Source organism: Chiloscyllium plagiosum, chromosome 18, assembly GCF_004010195.1.
Source record: "Chiloscyllium plagiosum isolate BGI_BamShark_2017 chromosome 18, ASM401019v2, whole genome shotgun sequence".
Lineage (NCBI taxonomy): Eukaryota > Metazoa > Chordata > Chondrichthyes > Orectolobiformes > Hemiscylliidae > Chiloscyllium > Chiloscyllium plagiosum.
The window spans coordinates 62,500,332-62,515,569 of record NC_057727.1 but is presented as its reverse complement, the minus strand read 5'-3'; the positions used below and the strand labels follow the sequence as shown (position 1 = coordinate 62,515,569).

General features: G+C 41.5%; 2 protein-coding genes across 4 annotated transcripts in view; one reads left to right on the top strand and one right to left on the bottom strand.

Annotated features, from left to right (window-relative positions):
* The window catches only part of LOC122559128 (E3 ubiquitin-protein ligase RNF123), a 389,631-nt gene that overhangs the window by 67,744 nt on the left and 306,649 nt on the right, over positions 1-15,238 (bottom strand). The window lies entirely within an intron of this gene.
* On the top strand, positions 7,192-9,340 carry amigo3 (adhesion molecule with Ig-like domain 3). Its single transcript, XM_043708463.1, has one exon. It carries the CDS (start codon positions 7,231-7,233, stop codon positions 8,641-8,643), a length of 1,413 nt encoding a protein of 470 aa, XP_043564398.1. The 5' UTR covers positions 7,192-7,230; the 3' UTR covers positions 8,644-9,340.

The following is a 15,238-nucleotide window of genomic DNA, read 5'->3' as shown; positions in this document are numbered from 1 at the left end:
AATCAGTCCTTGCTTTTCCAAATACATGTACATCCTGTCCCTCAGGATTCCCTCCAACAACTTGCCCACCACTGAGGTCAGGTTCACCAGTCTATAGTTCCCTGGCTTGTCTTTACTGCCCTTCTTAAACAGTGGCACCACGTTTGCCAACCTCCGACACTTCACCTGTGACTATCGATGATACAAATATCTCAGCAAGAGGCCCAGCAATCACTTCTCTAGCTTCCCACAGAGTTCTCGGGCACACCTGATCAGGTCCTGGGGATTTATCCACTTTTAACCGTTTCAAGACATCCAGCACTTTCTCCTTTGTAATCTGGACATTTTGCAAGATGTCACCACCTATTTCTTCCATATCCTTTTCCACAGTAAATACTGATGCAAAATATTAATTTAGTATCTCCCCCATTTTCTGTGGCTCCACACAAAGGTCGCCTTGCTAATCTTTGAGGGGCCCTATTCTCTCCCTAGTTACCCTTTTGTCCTTAATATATTTGTAAAAACCCTTTGGATACTCCTTAATTCTATTTGTCAAAGCTATCTCATGTCCCCTTTTTGCCCTCCTGATTTCCCTCTTAGTAAACTCCTACTTCCTTTATACTCTTCTAAGGATTCACTCAATCTATCCTGTCTATACCTGACATATGCTTCCTTCTTTTTCTTAACCAAACCCACAATTTCCTTAGTCATCCAGCATTCCCTATACCTACCAGCCTTCCCTTTCACCCTGACAGGAATATACTTTCTCTGGATTCTTGTTATCTCATTTCTGAAGGCTTTCCATTTTCCAGCCATCCCTTTACCTGTGAACATCTGCGTCCAATCAGCATTTGAAAGTTCTTGCCTAATGCCGTCAAATTGGCCTTTCTCCAATTTAGAACTTCAACTTTTAGATCTGGCCTATCTTTTTCCAACAATATTTTAAAACGAATAGAATTATTGTCAATGGCCCCAAAGTGCTCCCCCACTGACACCTCAGTCACCTGCCCTGCCTTATTACCCAAAAGTAGGTCAAGTTTTGCACCTTCTCTAGTAGGTACATCCACATACTGAATCAGAAAATTGTCTTGTACATACGTAAGTTCCTCTCCATCTAAACCTTTAACACTATGGCTGTACCAGTCGATGTTTGGAAAGTTAAAATCCCCTACCATAACTACCCTATTATTCTTACAGGTAGCTGAGATCTCCTTACAAGTTTGTTTCTCAATTTCCCTCTGACTATTAGGGGGTCTATAATACAATCCCAATAAGGTGATCATCCCTTTCTTATTTCTCAGTTCCACCCAAATACCTTCCCTGGATGTATTTCCGGGAATATCCTCCCTCAGCACAGCTGTAATGCTATCCCTTATCAAAAATGCCACTCCCCCATCTCTCTTGCCTCCCTTTATATCCTTTCTATAGCATGTGTATCCTGGAACATTAAGCTGCCAGTCCTGCCCATCCTGAGCCATGTTTCTGTAATTGCTAGGATATCCCAGTCCCATGTTCCTAACCATGCCCCGAGTTCATCGGCCTTCCCTGTTAGGCCCCTTGCATTGAAATAAATGCAGTTTAATTTATTAGTCCTACCTTGTCCCTGCCTGCCCTGACTCACCTCTGTTCTCAACTGTACCAGTCTCAGATTGATCTCTTTCCTCACTATCTCCCTGGGTCACCCCCCACCTTATGAGTTTAAATCCTCCCGAGCAGCTCTAGCAAATTTCCCTGCCGGTATATTAGTCCTCTTCCAATGTAGATGCAATCCGTCCTTCTTGTACAGGTCACTTCTACCCCAAAAGAGATTCCAATTATCCAAATTTGTGAATTCTTCTCCCATACACCAGCTCCTCAACCATGCATTCATCTGCTCTATCCTCCTATTCCTGCCCTCATTAGCTCGTAGCACTGGTAGTAATCCAGATATTACTACTCTTGAGGACCTCTTTTTAAAATTTCTACCTAACTTTCTGTAATCTCCCTTCAGAATCTCAACCTTTTCCCTTCCTATATTGTTGGTTCCAATATGGACAATGACCTCTTGCTGGCCCCTCTCCCCCGTGAGAACATTTTGCACCCTCTCTGAGGCATCCTTGATCCTGGCACCAGGGAAACAACACACCATTCTGCTTTTTCTCTGCTGGCCACAGAAATGCCTGACTGTACCTCGGACTACAGAATCCCCGAACACAATTGATCTCTTGGAAGCCGACGTATCCCTCGTTGCATTAGAGCCAGTCTCAACATCAGAAACTTGGCTGTTTGTGCTATGTTCCCCTGAGAATCCATCACCCCCTACATTTTCCAAAAGAGCATACCTGTTTGAAATGAGTATATCCACAAAAGACTACTGCCCTAGGTGCCTACCTCTCTTACCCTTCCTGGAGTTAACCCATCTATGTGGCTGTATCTGAGACGTTCCCCCCTTTCCTATAACTGCCATCCATCACATACTGTTGCTGTTGCAAATTCCTCATTGCTTCTGTCTCTCTAACTGATCCATTTGATCTGATAAGATTCGCTTCCAACAGCATTTATGGCAAATATAATCCTTAAACAGTAACCCTTAAACTCGCTTTAAACTCCCACATTATGAGGGGCATGGATAGGATAAATAGGCAAAGTCTTTTCCCAGGGGTCGGGGAGTCCAGAACTAGAGGGCATAGGTTTAGGGTGAGAGGGGAAAGATATAAAAGAGACCTAAGGGGCAACTTTTTCACACAGAGGGTGATACGTGTATGGAATGAGCTGCCAGAGGAAGTAGTGGAGGCTGGTACAATTGCAACATTTAAAAGGCATCTGGATGGGTATATGAATAGGAAGGGTTTGGAGGGATGTGGGCCAGGTGTGGCAGATGGGACTCGATTGGGTTGGGATATCTGGTTGGCATGAACGGGTTGGACTAAAGCATCTGTTTCCATGCTGTACATCTCTATGACTCTAAGTACATATCACTGCAAAGGCCATTTTTGCTCCTTCACAATCTACAAACCCAGAAAATAACACCGTCTTATTCCTCCACAAAGCACTGCACCAGGTTAAATTAATAGCTTATTCCTCCACAAAGCACTGCACCAGGTTAAATTAATAGCTATGGCTTATATTTTAAGTTTAATCAAGAGACTTATCTCCAAAAACATAATCAAGAAAGAACCCACTGTACTCACTAATGTAGCCTCTCTCGGACAGACTTAAAACAACAAAAACAACAACAACAACATGATGCAGTAACAAAGCAGAAATTATTGGAAAAACTCAAATCAGGCAGCATCTGTGGAGACCAATGTTACTGACAATATTTCAGGTCTTCAGAACTGTTCAGATGTGGTATCAATTTAAAACCTCAAATGAAAACTGATTAATTTGCAGGGAAACATATTCCTTCCATTAACTACGGTCAGAAACTTCCACTGAAAGCCAAATCGAGATCGGCCTGCAAACTGAGTAAAGCAGTCACCACACACAGAACGCATGTGCTCTTCTCTGCTCTTTCATGCTTGTGCCAATGCCAGCTCTCTCTCTCTCAACTCTGATCTCCAGACCTCATTGTCTCCTAGTTGATTTTAACCTTACAGTGAAGCCTCTTCCAAGAATGCCTGCCTTGACAAACTTCTCCTCCTCTCTCTGCAGGCCTCATTCCTGATGAAGGGCTCCAGCCTGAAACGTCGATTTTCCTAGTCCTCGGATGCTGCATGACCTTCTGTGCTTTTCCAGCAACCCACATTCAGCTTATTCCAGTCTGCTCTGCAATTCAATGAGGTTGTGGCTAATCTGACAATCCTCAACTCCCACTTTCCTGCCTTTTTCCCAAGACCTTTAATCTCTTTACAGCTTAGAAATGTCACTGGACCCAAAACGTTAACTCTGCTTTGTCTCCATAAATGCTGCCAGACCAGCTCAGTTGTTTAATTTCTGCCTTTGTTTCTGATTACCTTGCATGGCCTTGTTGAAGTTCCATCAAATTCCACTGTCTCTTCTGAACGACATTGAGAAACCTGCCAATACTGAGCAAGCATCACAAAGGCAATGAAAGTCGCTCCTACTTTCAGATTTCGGAGTATACTTCACCACTGATGCAGAACACTCCAAAAGCAATTGCTCATAAATACAGAGGAACCTCGATTATCTGGCATTCGATTAACTGAATTTCAGATTATCCCAACAAGCTCGCAAGGTCTTGATGCTTGGCTAACTATATTATCCGGAATTCAGTTATCCGGAATTCAATTAACCAAACGAAATACTCCCTGTCCGTGTCCTTTGGATAATCGAGTATCCTCTGTATCTACTTAACCTATGAACCAAAATTCAACTGAAGTTGTAAAGCTCTATTAAAGAGCCATCAGCACAGGAAGTAAAATTTGCTACATCCCTTAAGCAGGAACATTTTATGTTATTCATATAACTGGGAACAGAGTCAAGCACTCACTAGTCGTAGGTCCGCATACTACCCACACTCACGCAATCCAGGAGGTGAGAGAAACAAAGAACAAAGTTCACTCATGACAACTGGCTCCCTTAGTTAACTCTTCTTCAATGCACTAACTTGGGGAGAGATTTTATTCACATCAAGGACTTTTACAACACAATCTCACTGATGATTCCAATCAATATTTAAGCATTTAAAAAAGAAGAAATAACCAAGGTACAAACAGTAAAGAGAAAAAAACAATTGTGGATGAATATCTACAGACAGAAGAAGCTCTTTTGCAGAGTTTCTACTGGCAAAGTGCAATCTCAATCTAGCTTCGTTTAATTAGATCAAGGGAGGTTTAAGCCTTTACAATGTTTCTGAAAAAGTCTCATCAGTCCTTTGTCTGCAGTAGCTGTAGTGTTTCTGAACTATAGGAATAGAGAAGGGAACTTCCAATTTTCCTGAGATTGTTCCAGAGGCCTGAATTATGTGTCCACACATTGGCATGATAGTGCCCTAACAGATTAATGGGCCATGGAGTGAGCCATGTTGGGAAAGGACTCAAGGATGAAAATTCTAACCCCACATGCTTTGTGCATTATGTATTACTTGAAATCACAAACTTTATTCCCGTGTTCTCATATATATACACACTATACAGAAATAGAAATGTCACATATTTTTTCCTGCCCATAAGGTACTTTTGATTTGACTGCTGCAAATGTGGGAATCATAGCAGTTTGTACATAGCAAGCTCTCACAAATGATATGGCAATGAACAGTAGCTCCTCTGACAGTGCAGAACTCTTTCAGTACTGGTAGTCTGGATTATGCACTTAAATTCATGATCTGCTGACTAAGAGATAACAGCCGCAGCTGACATAATGACATAGCATTGGTTGAATAACAGTTCCAATCATCTTTCAGTGGCTCTTTAATCAAAGTGAGAACAACACAACACAATAAACACAATCTTTGGTGAGCACATACTGCAGAGGAACCTGTGCATGCTGAAACAGTACCTTTCAAATGGAGGACGAGCAGTCATTTGATGCAATGAAATTTTAAGAAATGCCAGAAGTGGCATTATGACCCCAGGTGACCAGATGGCAAGTACATAATTTATATTGAGCAACTAGTCAAGTGCCTCTGACAAAAACAGGCTGAATGGTTTCCTTCTATGCTGTAACCATTCTACACTAATTTTAAATCGAAAGACCCCACCATGACCACAAACACATTTATTTAGTATATTAAATGAGAACATGAGATGCAAAGTATTAACGACAAGTTAAAGAACAGAAAGAAATTGGGAGCTTGAATGTGAGGAATTAAGGGAAAAGGGGTGAATGGCTGCAATACATTAAGTTTTTAATTTTGACCTCGCTGATGAGGTAAGCAGCAGGTAACAGATGCTAGCGCATAAAGAGTGATGGAGAAATCAGTGAACGCTTCCCGAGTTGCTACACTACAAGTACTAGACCAATGACAACATTGACAGTTCTCAGGAGAACAGCCTGTTCATCTATTTTGTTCTCAGAGATGTTTGCATAGCACATTGAGAAGGTTAGTGAATAGCACCTCATTCAGGGAGTCACACCTGATGTGGTGAGCAGGCAGGCTATAGACAGTTAATCTCATCATTTTGTTCTAATAGTGCAAACTAACTCCCTGATCACTGTTCTTAAAGACTAAGCTAACACCCATCCCCCATTCTTACAACAAGAACTAGGTCGCCCTGACCCAACATCCTCATAAGATCAGGCTCCCTCGTGTTATCATACACAGAGCTAGTCTCAATTGGAATACTCTCACAATGAGACCTAGGCTTCTCCATCCGCCTTTATAAATCCGCAAACCTGTACAAGAGAACTAGATTCTGTCTTTGACTCTGCAATTGCCTTACAGAAACAGAGAACAGTTCAGGCAGTTCAACTCCACCCACTAGTGGCAGAATGGAAGCTGCACAACACTGCAACAGAAACCTACTTAAACAATGAACATACTGCTGACAGCCAATCAGTGACATGCCATGAAGCAAACACGACCCACCCACCCTGCTTCCCATCCACTCCAGTTTAAATAGGCACTGAGCGAGATCAATGCTACACAGGCTGTGGGGCGGCACGGAGCTCTCTGCTGCATTACTAGTTCACGGAAGAAAAGTTATGAATTGCTGTGCGTTGGGAGACGACGTGTCTGCAGTTAAGGATTTGACCAGAGAGAAACAACAGACTGAAGCAGTGGCATCAGGGGTTGACAGACTTTGCTTATTCTTTTTGTGTTGATATTTGTGTTCATTTTGTGCATGCTCTGTAACTTCATCTGCTTCGAATTAAAAGGAAAAGGAGATTAACACTCTTTGATAACATTGTGTACAGATGAGAAGTCCTGAATCGTTAGCAACACCAGCTTACTAAAAGAATGACAGCTGCCAAATGGGCTGCAAGAAAATCTCAGGTGTAAGTACTTTCGTTAAAGGCAGCACTTCAGGGAGTAACTTATGTGAATTGATTCTGGGACATTATGCCTTTGCATTACCTTAGCCACAGTCCCTACGACTAAATGCCCTGCTCTGAACTTGTCTGAAAGACAGCAGCCCTGCAGTATGTGGTTATATGCACCATGCAGAGTTCCCAGTTAAATGTTAAGACTGCTGAGAAATGAAAGTGACTGTTTAACTCCCCAGCAGACTTCACTGCCGTGTCTCAAGACTGGAACAAGAGGATTAGACCATGTGTATCCCTGGAATGGTAACTCCAGTTCTATGGTTGCTGGTGACGGAACTGCTCATGTCTGAGTCCTTCTCACAAAGAGCAGGAGACAGACTCCACATGTGCCCTGGGGTCTGCATTTGTGCGTCAGACCTGATGAGTTGTGTCAGTCGGAGCCTGACCCTGGTGCCTCCTGGACTACCCGCTACCGCAACCAGTCTGGACCTCAGTCACAACAATTTGCATCGGCTGCAGGATAACTGGCTGGCTCAGCTACCCCGTCTACACACACTTCGAGTTGGCCACAATCGCATCCATCACATTTCCACGGCGGCCTTCCACAATGCCTCCCAGCTTGCTCACCTGGACCTGTCCTCCAACAAGCTGCACACGGTGGAAAAACATTTTTTCCAGGAGCTGATAAACCTGCAGGAGCTGCTGCTTTACAACAACCAGATAGTGCGTGTGGACAGTGAAGCCTTGCACAGGCTCAGCAATGTGCGGAAGGTATACCTCAGCTGGAACCAGTTAACCGATTTCCCATTCAGTGCCTTGCAGGAGGGCAGCCTGCCTCAGCTCAAGATAATGGATATCTCATCTAACAGGCTCTCTTCCATCCCTGTTGACAAGGTGACTGCATTGCCTCAGACCATTAAAAACGGCCTTTACCTGCACAACAACCCTTTCATGTGTGACTGCACTCTGTACAATATGTTCCTGCACTGGGAGAACAATGGCTTTAATTCTGTTCATGATTTCCGAGAGGAGCACACTTGCCTGGCCCTTAGACAGCCCAAGGCCATCCTCCGCTTCCTGAAGCACCGCAAGATGTTTGAAAACTGTACCTTACCGTATGGTCTGATCAATATGGTGGATGACAGCTTCAGGGGAGTGGTGGGGGAACCGCTGATGATCAGCTGCAACACCAGCTTGCAGGATGCACAGACAACTTACCAGTGGATCTCACCAAACAGAGAACTCATCATGTATACAAACAGTGTTAACAAGACATTTAAACTCTACTCCAATGGCAGCTTGGAGATCCGCAAGGTCCAAAAAGAGCATTCTGGTGTATACACATGCCTTGCAAAGAACAAGCGGCTGATGCGCAATGAGTCCCGAGAGGTCAATGTGACTGTGCATTACGAAAAACATGATGCGGAGGGCTTCAACACAGGTCTCACCACACTTCTCGGCTGTGTGGTGAGCCTGGTCCTGGTGCTCATGTACTTGTACTTGACTCCATGCCGCTGCTGGTGTAGACCAGCACAAGCTCCCTCTCTGCCAAATGAGTGCAGCGCCCAGTCTTCCATTCTGACCGCCACCCCACCCTGCAACGAAGACACTGGCCGCAAAGCCAGCAGTGGCAAACATGTGGTGTTCCTGGAGCCAGTAAAGGACAGCCAGAATGGAAAGATTCGCCTTGCAGTAAGCGAGGAGTTCCCAGAGGTCAAAAATCCCAAAGTCCTGCAGCTAAAGACGGACTCGGATTCCACCAGTTCCATCTTTTCAGACACTTCAATTACGCAATAGACTCAAAAGGTGAAAAGATATCTGGTGCTTCAGAACAGGAGGCTTTTCTAAAAAGTACGTACATCCTGAGTTGATGGTCCAATGAGAATAACAGAGGGATGTTATATTCTAGTACTCTTTACAAAGAGCAGAATGTTCTGTTGACAGTTTACAAGTAATTCTTCCCATGACCACTTAATGGAAAAGCAATACCCTACAGTGGGAAAGCTGATTTTAGCTCTTTGTTCATATCACACATGCTTAGGTTTGGATCTCCACTTTCATCCTGCTGCCTTGCGTTTGGCATTGGATTGTTCCCAGGCAATCACCAGGACAGTAATTATTAAAAAGCAATGATGGGTGAGGCTGGGAGATTGAATCATGAGTTTTTAATGAAGGAAATGCCTATTCTTCAACTATATTGTGTCCTTCGTACATGTGTATACTGTATTTAACAAACACTCTCAGAACCATTTCATGTTTGCTGCAATGATGTAATCCTCATAGGACATGGTTTATAATAAATGATTCTGTTAATTTTTATCCGAGCATACCTGATGTGTTGAGTATTATAGGTGAACAGCAGTAAGGGAGGGCAATTATTGCAATATCAAACCTATGACTCTAATTTTATTTCAGTGACTTGAAATAAAATTATTTACTTATTTCTTAAAATCTAAATGCGACTGCAAGCAGAGGGTACAAGTATTATATAATATGGATAAAGACAAGCAGAGTAGGACAGGGAGTTTAACCTTAATTGTGCGTTGATGAATTGATCAACACAAGGATTAGTAGCAAAAAGAAATTAAAAATTCTTTATCTGAAAAACCAAAACATCCACAATAAAATGGATTAATAATTGGCACAAATAGAGCTAAATCACTTAGGCCCCTTAGCAGTAGTTATACTGTTGGACAGCGTATTAAACCAGATAATTAATAATTGTGGAGGACATTGATCTCCATATATAATGGGACAAACAAATGGGCAAGAATGGTATAGAAGATGAGTTTATAGAACATTTTGTGACAGTTTTCAGCAGCAAGTTGTGCTACAAACGGTATAGTCATCATAAATCTAGTATTGTAGAATTATGCAGAGTTAAGTCATAGTAAAATATCAGTGGGAAATAGTGATCGTAATATAACTGAATTCCGTATTAAGTTTGGAATTGTTTAATCCAATAAAAAAATCTTAAAAGGTATTAGGGATGACTGACGAAAGTTGAGTAAATAGACGAAAATGGTGATAAATGAGGAGTGAGAAAAATGTAAAGAAACAATTCCAAATGTTCAAAAATACATTCCACTGAAAAAGCTAAAACTCAGCAAGAAATACATGAATCACTCAAAGTTAAGGACATCATTAGGTTAAAGAGTTGGCTTATGATGCTGAAAAGAACAGCAGCAAGTGTGAAAACTGAAAATGTTGCATATATCAACAGTGGGAGCCACCAAAAAGTTGATCAAAAGGGGAAAAAAATGGGAGTATAAATTAGCTAGGAAATTAAAAAGGGCTTTAATAGGTAAATAAAAAGCAAAAGAGCAGCATTGAAGTAAATGCTGGTCCAATGGAAACAGAGACAGGATCAATTATGATCGGGAATAAGGAAATCACAGAGGCATTGAACAAATATTTTGTGTCTATCTTCACAGCAGAAGACATAAGTTGCACACCAGAAAGAGAGTGTAAGTTAGGGACTGAAAAGAGAGAGGAAACAAATTAAGGATATAAATATTAGCAGAGAGGAAGTTTGGGGAAACTAAAGAGACGAAAATCCAATAAATCAATCGCATTGAATGGTCTTCATCCCAGAATTCTAAGAGGTTAGCTGCAGAGGTAGTGGGCATGCTTGGTATGATTTTCCAAAATTCCTTAGATTTGGGAGCAGTCCCAGTAAATTGGAAACACTGATTCTCAGGAGGGAGAGAAAAAACAAGGAACAACAGGCAAATGTGCTTAACATCAGTTTTTGAGAGCTTGCTGGAATCCATTATTAAGGAAGTCTTAACAATAAATACAAGCATACAAATTAGGAGCCCTTCAAGCTTGCTCCATCATTCAATCAAATCTGGACTGATCGATTTATGCTCCGAATTCCACCTTCCTATCTACTCCGAATATTCTTTAAGATTCCCTTATTGGACAAGAATCTAGTCTGTGTTAAAAATATTCAATGACACCACCTCTACCACTTTAAGACAAAGAGTTCCAAAGTTGTACAAAGTCACAGAAAAATATTCTCCTTTCTGTTCCAAAAAGGCAAACATTAATTTTAAAACACAGGCAACTAGCCTAGGTTCATCCACAAGAGGAAATGTCATTTCCACATTAAACTTGTCAAGACCAACAAACTTATTCAGCATTTCCTTTAAAGATTTAATCAGCAGGGTAAATGAATGGGAATCAGAAGATGTACTATAGCTAAATTTCCAAAAGGCATTTGATAAACTGCACACCAGAAGGTTAGTTGCAAGATAAAATTCATGGTATTGGGGTAATTATATTAGTTTGGGTAAGGATTAGTTAATGCACAGGAGGTAAACAATAGGAATAAATGGACAAATTCACATAGGCAGCCTATGGGCCAGTAGTATTCCACAAGGATCAATATTAGAACCTCAGTTATTTACAACTGATATTAATAATCTGGGTGAAGAGACAGAGAGCAATGCAAGCAAGTCTGCCAATGATACAAAGTTAAAGGGAAGTTAAGTTGTGGGGTTGACACTGAGACTGCATAAAGATGTAAACAGGTTTAAGTGGATGGGTAGGTTATTCACCTTGGTGATGAACAAAAAAAACCTTTTTAAAACTTATTGTGAAACTTGTTAGTGTTCAAGCAGACTTGGGTGTGCTCATACAAAGAATACAGTTAGTTAGGATACAAATAACAAAAAACGACAAGATTATCTCTTATGCAAGGGACTGGAAGTCAAGAATAAAGAAATTTCAGTCCAATTGTACAACTGCTGGCTTGGTTGTCAGCACAGCAGACATTCTTTTCTTTTCACAGCTAACAGTTACAGATACAGTACATTTATTTTATATTTCTAACTCTTCTTTATCACCATTATCATATCTTTTTCTTTTGCTCTGAACTCCTTCACTGTCTGTACTACTTGCTCTTCTTACCCTTCGATCTACACCATAAAAGCCCACATTTCCAGTCTCCTGCCAGTCCTGGAGAAGTCATATCGGACTTGAAACGCTAACTCTGTTTTTGTCTCTCTAGAGATACCACCAGTCCTGTTGTGCTTCTTCAGTGCTTTCTGGTTTTGTTTCAGATTTCCCCACAGTATTTTGATTTGATACAGTTGTATTATGGAGTTATTGAAAGACAATGCCTGGATTACAGCATGTAGTTTTGTGGAGACTTGCATTTGAGACAATAAAACAAGGGTTCACTAGATTAGTTCCTGGGATGAGAGGGCTGCCATTTGATGAAAGGCTGAGTAAATTGGGTCTATATTATAGAGTCATAGAGATGCACAGCACGGAAACGGACCCTTCAGTCCTCTGTGGAATTTAGAAGGATGAGAAGTAACCTCATTGAAATGTACACAGTTCTGAGGGGTTTTGACAGGCTATCTGCTGGGAAATCGTTTCTACAGCTCAGGGACTCTAAAACATGGGCATATCTCAGGATAAGGAGACAGGCTATTTACAACAAATAAGGACAAATTACTTCAAGCAATGGGATGCAATTTTTCAGAATTCTCTATCCGAGGGGGCTGGGGAGATTCCTTCGCTGAATATATTTAAGGCTGAGATAGACTTTTTTTTGATTTTCATGAATCACTATCACAAGTCAGCTCACTCAGGAAATCAGAGTTAAAGTCCAACATTGATTATGATCGTATTGAAAGGTGTAGCCACCTCGATAGACTACCTGGTCTACTATTGCTTGTGTTTTTTTTAATGTGAGGAGTGGACTTAGTTTTTCTAGTCAGAGAAAAGAAGTAGGACAACTGCTGGAATACCCCTTTTGAAATATCTGCAATCATATATTTATTTTCTCTCAAATTCATTTTCAATTCTTTGTTTAAATACTTTGAGGACTTTTAAGCAGAACAATGAGGGAAATTATGGCTGAGGAATGGTCCTATTTCAGGAGCAAGAATTCCCTTTGTACACCGACACAAGTCACTCACATTTCCAGATTCAAAATCAAGCAGTCACTGTAGCACCAGGACCCTACTTTGATTTCCTACATATATAGTCTGTTGTCTCTAAATGAGAAAAGGTGAGAGGAGGGGGACAGAAGGAACAGGAGAACAAGATATGAGAGAGAGAGAGAGAGAGAGAGAGAGAGAGAGAGAGAGAGAGAGAGAGAGAGAATTCAGGGCACAGAGAGTGAGAGGGGGAGAGAGAGAGAATATGAATGAATGAATTAGGGGGAATTTACTGCTCTGGAAATGTTGCATTGATATTTATAGTCCTTGAATGAAACACTAAGGAATTGTAATACTGGTCAACAAGAAAGAGTGATGAGAAAATCAGAGTGCCAGAAGGTGTAGAATTGGAGCTCCCTACGTGTTGGGTTTACACATGCAGATTTCCAGGGAAAGGCTATATTTCACTCTCTAGTGCATGAAGCAGCTTTCTATTGTGTCGTGTCATCTTCCCTTCCCGCTGCAACTGTTTCTGACTGTTCTCCTTATAGAATATTTTCACACTTATATTTAACAAGGGGCAATGCTCACCGCCAGAAGTATTACAGCTTAAACTACAAATCTATCTCCACCAGCTTCTGAATATGTCCATCAGATAAAAACAGCCAACTGTCAAGTGATCGTGGTCATCAACATTGACCCAAAAGCCTGTGCACAGGCCTTTTACTGACACTTGCAATAGGGATGAATACACACACAACAATCATTTATGCAGCACTGGAAACCCATCGAATCCTCCTGAAACTGCCCACTTTTTAATCACTTCCAGAACCAGCCCCACAGGGACTTGAATAGGTTACGTAGTGCACTGCATAAAAGATCCCCTGATCAAACCTAATTTAATTAATGCACTAAAAATGAAAGTGTTCATAGCCTCCAAGCTTCATTCACACTTGTATCCAACATGACTCAATCCCTGCCAGCCCTTTATCTAGTAACGGAGGTCAGGCAGCATCCAAGGAGCAGGAGAATCGACGTTTCGGGCATGAGCCCTGCTTCAGGAATGGCGAAACGTCGATTCTCCTGCTCCTTGGATGCTGCCTGACCTGCTGTGCTTTTCCAGCAACACATTTTCAGCTCTGATCTCCAGCATCTGCAGTCCTCACTTTCTCCTTTATCTAGTAACTCATGACAACTCATTCCCTGGTCAACTGTCCAGATTTATAGGTATGTCCAATGAAGCTAAGTGCAATTCACACCCTACTCCTATTTATAACCATTGTGAATCCAAATGATTCATTTACAAGGATGAGTGGCCATGTGCAATGATGTTAGCTACAATCGCACCTGTAGTTGTAACACTGCAGACTGTGACTCTTTACAGATTCTATTGATACCCCCACAACTAGCACTATGTCCTATTTATTCACAACAATAAGCAGTGACCCAAGTGGCACACTCTCCAATTACACTACTATCCAGTGTGACCTTGTGAAATTCATTCTTCAAATACGTTACTTACCAGTTTAACCTGAGGCAACTCACTTTCTAATTCTCACTATTTCTCAGTTGCAGTATGACCCAGTGTGAACTTGTGCAGATCACTCTAATTCACGAAGCAAAAAAAAACTGCAGATGCTGAAAATCAGAAACAAAATCTGAAATTGCTAGAAAAACTCAAGAATCTGTGGACAGAAAGCAGAGTTAATGTTTCAAGTCTAAGGCTGCTGCCACAGATGACCCATTGTCAGCCACTAATGGTCCCCATTAGCAGCTATTCATTCTCCCAGGCTGACCCTTACCCATTTCCTTTGCCTGCCAACTATGTTTTTTTTTCTTTCTCCATCTCCACCTATAATTTATTCCTTCCCCTTTAAATCTCAACCTTTTCCCGTTCTGAAGAAAGGTCACCGGACTCAAACATTAGTGCTGCTTTCTCACCACAAATATTGCCAGACCTGCTGAGATTTTCCAGTAATTTCTGATTTTGTTTCTTTAATTGCACTATTGCACAGGGTGACATTGTGCAAGTCTCTGTCCAGTTACACTTATCCAGTGTGACCCTGTGCAACTACTGTCCAATATTCGGTCAATTTTCTGTTTCATTGAAAGTGACCACACGTGGCTCATTCTCGGAGTATACTACTTTAAACATTCCACTTTTTTATCTTCATAATGCTCAGGTCCTTTAGCTATTTTTGTGCGTTAACTTGAGTGCAAGACATTTTGGTTTGTGGCACGCAGCCTACAGGAAGCATTGACCATTGCCAATTGACAGCTCATTCTCCATTTACATTGTTGTACAGCATGTCTCTGTTAAGCTCATGCTGCAGTTTCAACAATTTTCATTGACATAACACTGTTAAATCGTTAAAGTAGATAAATCTGCCAAAATACGTCAGAGAGTTGCTGGAAGAAAAAGAATGAAAGATAAGCCATGGCGATGGAAGGCAGCAATGGTGGGTGAAGGGATAGGAGGGTGATGTACAAATGGTGAG

What these genes read in the sequence shown, in the direction of transcription:
- amigo3 (XM_043708463.1), top strand. Translation starts at nt 7,231, where the DNA reads ATGTGCCCTGGGGTCTGCATTTGTGCGTCAGACCTGATGAGTTGTGTC.